Source organism: Anabrus simplex, chromosome 7 (genome assembly GCF_040414725.1).
Source record: "Anabrus simplex isolate iqAnaSimp1 chromosome 7, ASM4041472v1, whole genome shotgun sequence".
NCBI classification, from domain to species: Eukaryota; Metazoa; Arthropoda; class Insecta; order Orthoptera; family Tettigoniidae; genus Anabrus; species Anabrus simplex.
The window spans coordinates 219936546-219942545 of NC_090271.1; the positions used below are offsets into that span (position 1 = coordinate 219936546).

The 6000-nt window shown below is 44.3% G+C and overlaps 1 protein-coding gene across 3 annotated transcripts in view; it reads left to right on the top strand.

Annotated features, from left to right (window-relative positions):
* Positions 1-6000, top strand: part of LOC136877049 (uncharacterized) — a 253668-nt gene that overhangs the window by 218327 nt on the left and 29341 nt on the right. For all 3 annotated transcript variants that reach the window (XM_067150866.2, XM_068228531.1, XM_068228530.1), the window contains exon 4: positions 5506-5698. In XM_067150866.2, the coding sequence (XP_067006967.1) occupies positions 5506-5698 (193 nt within the window). The remainder of the gene's footprint in view (positions 1-5505; positions 5699-6000) is intronic.

A 6000-nucleotide genomic window follows, 5' to 3' on the forward strand; every position in this document is an offset into this window, starting at 1 on the left:
ACTCGTGGAGAAGGTCCAAATATGGGCTACCGCTTCCTTTCCGTGATATAACTGGAAAACCATTGTAGACAGAAGTGAATAAATAATTGCAAATTTTAACTGGATCTATTAGCCATACCATTCCAACATGAACATTTGAAATGCAGCGATGATCTAAGCACAAATCAAGATTTAATAAAGTGTCACTTTGTTAGTTTTTCATTCGGTGGTCCAAATATGAGCTACCTTTAATTTTTTTTAAACATGATATCAAGGCATTAAGCACCAAAAATGAAAAATCACAGCAATGATATGAAGAAAAATAATAAATACGCATAAATGCGTACACTATTTACAAAAGTCACAAATGTAATTGTCCTTTTCTGCACCCGCACAGTCACTATGTGCCCACATGCACCACATAAAACACATCATCCACAATTCACCGGAAGATTCTTCGGAAAATTTTCCCTCGCAAGACATGCATAGTGCATCATCAACTCGTGGCCTTGCATTTCCCAGAGAATAATCCATATCACTATCTCCATCATTATCCACTTTCATCGATATGCCTACAGACTCTTCGGAATCAGAATCTGCACTCCGTTCTCTTTCTGTTTTTATTTTCCTTGGAATGTATCTTCGCCTTTTCCAGGTATAGTTTCCCCTGCCTTCCTCCTTGTCATTTGGACACTTAATTTTCTTCCTGAACCATCTGTTCCTAGATGAAACTCCAGCGTCCTGCTGCTCTTGTTCGCTGAGGTTTGGCTATCAGCTTCCCACCTGACGCGGGACAGTCGACACTTCCTCATCCCACACCTTTTTAACACCTTTGGTACATACATCGGCCTTGATCTAGGCATCCTGTAACAAAATAGCCTCCTTAAACCACCTCTCTCACTGGTGTGAAATACGATAGCCCATATTTAGACCAACACGTCATTCATGTTTGGACAGTTGGGGTGGTCTACAGTTATTAAAAATAAACTCATGTATTTTTCCAACTGAAAGTTACGATATTTAAGAGCACGTATCACATAGGTTACCTCGTTATCACTTAGTACGATTAATGACAAGCAAAGGAGTGTTTCACTCTTACCTGTAAATATTTTAGCCTGATGTGACTCTCTGCACTGTAACACGAGATGTACGAATCACTTTCTCCGCCTACCGAGCTCGATAGCTGCAGTCGCTTAAGTGCGGCCAGTATCCAATATTCGGGAGATAGTTGGTTCGAACCCCACTGTCGGCAGCCCTGAAGATTGATTTCCGTGGTTTCTCATTTTCACACTAGCCAAATGCTGGGGCTGTACCTTAATACAGGCCACGGCCGCTTCCTTCCCAGTCCTAGCCCTTTCCTGTCCCATCGTCGCCGTAAGACCTATCTGTGTCGGTGCGACGTAAAGCCAATAGGAATAGCGGAAAAAAAACTTCCTTCGCCAGACTGACGCATCTTGCATTCTTGCCTTGTGGCCTTAAGCCTCATATGCCCCAACACCCCCTGCCAGGCTACAGCATCTTGCATCCCTCAATATCAACACTACCGAGCTTGATAGCTGCAGTCGCTTAAGTGCGGCCAGTATCCAGTAATCGGGAGATAGTGGGTTCGAGTCCCACTGTCGGCAGCCTTGAAGATGGTTTTCCGTGGTTTCCCATTTTCACACCAGGCAAATTCTGGGGTTGTACCATAATTAAGGCCACGGCCGCTTCCTTCCAACTCCTAGGCCTTTCCTATCCCATCGTCGCCATAAGACCTATCTGTGTCAGTGCGACGTAAAGCAAATAGCAATATATATATATCAACACTAGCCCATATTTGAACCTCTCCTCTACTGGTATGACGCATAAGGCCAGCCCTGCTGTCGGGCAGTATTGTATAAATTTGATTGTGCAAATAACCTCGAAAAAAGTCTATGGAGGGTAAGTAGGGTGATTGGGGGGGGGGGGTGTAAACTGGTAAATCAAAACAGAAAATACACGACACGCGTACATTTCGATATTTACGTAACAACGTAATTTATGTTTAGACGTACGCTATTCCCTTGTTCAATATTATTCACACGCAGAAAGCCTCAGGACGGGCATGGTCATCTAGTTGCTAACGCTGAGTTGTATGCCGTTTTAACGGGTACCAATGTACGTTATATTTAATAATTCTATGCACTTTAACATGGTGTATTCTCAATGTGTGTACCACAGCTCTAGTACCTGTATTAGGTTCTGCGGCAAGAAATTCTCTCGCCGTATTCACTTCCTTCGGACCTTCGCCGTGCACTCGATGTAAGAGTTACCAAATGAAATATACCATCCTGGAGTACTCTCTCCTTTACATTACGGAACCTACTGCGATTTGGATGTCGTCTGTGCGGATATTGCCCTGCGTAAAGCGTAAGTACTTGACGTACGTCTTCAGCCCCTGCACCATACGGCAACTTCACCAGGCTTACGCTGTTGCGTGTTTAGTGCGTCACAATGAAAGCTCCCACTGCGCACCAGATAGGCCGCTCATTCTACTGCGTAGTATATACCTAAAGCACCTGATTATGGCTTGTGTAAATGAAGTGAGAGGAGTCAAAGAACAGCCTGATATAGTAAATAGCAAACTGGAAGACTAGAGAATTTGAAACTGTGTGGAGGAAAGAGAGAAAAATATGTTGACAAGAGAGAAAGACAAATGTGATGACTAGAGAGAGAGAGAGAGAGAGAGACAGAGAGAGAGAGAGAGAGAGAGAGAGAGATACAGTATATATTTTTTTTTTGCTAGTTGCTTTACGTCGCACCGACACAGATAGGTCTTATGGCGACGATGGGACAGGAAAGGGCTAGGAGTGGGAAGGAAGCGGCCGTGGCCTTAATTAAGGTACAGCCCCAGCATTTGCCTGGTGTGAAAATGGGAAACCACGGAAAACCATTTTCAGGGCTGCCGACAGTGGGGTTCGAACCTACTATCTCCCGAATACTGGACACTGACCGCACTTAAGCGACTGCAGCTATCGAGCTCAGTGAGATACAGTATAGAAAATAGAGATAAATATATACAAATGTGGAGAGTTTCAAGATAGTTTAAATGCATGCGATACAAAAAAGTCTAAAGAAATGCAAGGCAATTTAAAACTTCAGCACTAAATTTCTGAACAATGTTAGTTAGCATTTATATAGGGAGGCGTTTCTTCTTTTTTTTTTTTTTTTTTTTTTTGCTAGTTGCTTTACGTCGCACCGACACAGATAGGTCTTATGGCGACGATGGGACAGGGAAGGCCTAGGAGTGGGAAGGAAGCGGCCGTGGCCTTAATTAAGGTACAGCCCCGGCATTTGCCTGGTGTGAAAATGGGAAACCACGGAAAACCATCTTCAGGGCTGCCGACAGTGGGGTTCGAACCTACTATCTCCCGAATACTGGATACTGGCCGCACTTAAGCGACTGAGCTATCGAGCTCGGTGCGTTTCTTCTTCTTTCTTAATCTGTTTACCCTCCAGGGTTGGTTTTTACCTCGAACTCAGCGAGATATCCCACCTCTACCTCCTCAAGGGCAGTGTCCTGGAGCTTCAGACTCTGGGTCAGAGGATACAACTGGGGAGAATGACCAGTACCTCGCCCAGGCGGCCTCACCTGCTATGCTGAACAGGGGCCTTGTGGGGAGATGGGAAGATTGGAAGGGATAGACAAGGAAGAGAGAAGGAAACGGCCGTGGCCTTAAGTTAGGTACCATTCCGGCATTTGCCTGGAGAAGAAGTGGGAAACCACGGAAAACCACTTCTAGGATGGCTGAGGTGGAAACAGAACCCTTCTCTACTCAGTTGGCCTCCCGAGGTTGAGTGGACCCCATTCCAGCCCTCGTACCACTTCTCAAATTTCGTGGCAGAGCCGGGAATCGAACCCGGACCTCCGGGGGTGGCATCTAATCACACTAACCACTATACCACAGAGGCGGACTAGGGAGGTGTTAAAAAGTAATAATGTATTTTATATCATAAATCTATAAATATAACTAGTTTCATGTTTGTGGTAAAGAAAATTGTTGCTCGGTAATTATGCCACAGTGTATTGTGGAACATCGCATTTGCAATGTGGAACATTATTTCTAAAGTTATAGTACAAAACGAGGGGCTGCCTGGTCGAGGTGGTAAAGGTGTGCTCGGTTCACCCGGAAGGACGTTGGTTCGAATCCCCGTCAGGAAGTCGTAAAATTTAAGAAATGAGATTTCCACTTCCGGAGGTGCACATGGCCGTGAGGTTCACTCAGCCTGCACCAGAAATGAGTACCAGGTTAATTCCTGGGGGCAAAGGCGGCCGGGCATAGAGTTAACCACTCTACCCCATCATGTGCCGAGGTTACGGATAGTGGAAGCCTTTACCTTCCACCCCTCCAAGGGCCTTCATGGCCTGTACGGAGATGACTTTGCTTTATAGTACAAAACGTATGAATGGTCCATAATTGGGTACTGCATGCAATGCTTTTGAGGAACATTTCATTTACAAGTACCACTAAAGAGAACCTAACTGCAGACCTAGGAACATTTTGTGACCCTTTTTTTGCTTTACGTCGCACCGATTTTGTGACATTAACCATTTGTATTTTTTTACAAGCAAGTGTTCCAGCAGGACTGAGCCACCATACACAAGGAAACCAGACAACTGTTAGAAGAACTGTTTCCATATGGGTCTTGTGTCAAGAGATCCTGAATTTCCTTTTCCATCTCAAATTCCAGATCTCACAATACTCGGTGCATTTATGTGGGTAATGTTAAGAGATCTGTTTAACACTATCTCCACAAACTCTGCACAGCCTTCGCATGAACACTGAATCAATTATCGCAGAGATAACGCCCGAACAGTGCTCTGGTATAGTTTCCAAAATAACCGATCGCATGGAATTTGTTCTTAGAAATGTAGAAATGCATGTAGAACATGTAATTGTACTATAGTTTTAGCTGGTAGGTAAGGTAAGGGTTGTTCTGCCCGAAGGCAGGTCCGAACCTCCGCAGAGGTGTTCCTGAGCCGGAGTTTACGTGCGGTAGGGTGGCCAGTTCCTTTCCGCTCCTCCATTCTTTTACCCCCCACCAACAGCGCGTGGTAACCCATCCAACTCCTGACCACGCCCAATGTTGCTTAACTTCGGAGATCACACGGGATCCGGTGTTTCAACACGGCTACGGCCGTTGGCTTAGCTGGTAAAGTAGAATGTATAAATTATTAAAATAATAAAATAATACATACTGTATTTGGTTAGCTCTTTTCGCCTCTGAGTCTTGGAATATCGCTAAGAAAGTAATTGCAATAAGACATTACATCCAAAGACTGCATACAGGTTCTACTATTTTTAAATTTGAATAAGGACATGGTTGCTGTATAAACACTACCTGAAATGTGTACTAAGTAACCAAATAACCACTACATCAGAAGCAGTGAAAGTCAGCAAAATAAATAACACATCCAAGTTTTAACTTCTTCTTTCATTTGTAGTTTTCTCTTGTTTTAGAAATCCACAGCTTAATAGTAAGAGACTTTCATATTGTTGATTTCAGACGATTGATGACTCATCCGGCCACGATGTGATGACTGTCAATTCTCAGATGCGAATGTACTCCATAATAATCAGTGGACTGAGGATGTCTACCAACTACTCGTTTGAAGTTCGACCCTTGGAGATGCATAGCGCATTAGAAGTGCTGGAAACACGCGTTCTTGGCAAGGGTATCGTTGTTCCTACCAGAGGCTGTAAGTATTCATCAATCGTGCGTATTACTAGAAATGAGGTTAGCAAATAAAATACAGTCCAATGTACCCGCTTAATATGGGGTGGACAGAATAAGACTGACGCGGAATTGGCCCTTGTTAATGAACTGGAGAACTGCCCATCACAGGAAATGCTGGAAACCGTGGTTTCGATAAAGGGCCATTGGCCTGGATTTAGGACCCCTTTAGACAGCAAGCATCATCGAGTCAGGACCGTGCTTTAGAAGCAGCCCCTTGGTCAGTATATACCATTGTTTTAAGATAGTTTCTGGGAAGGTGGGGCA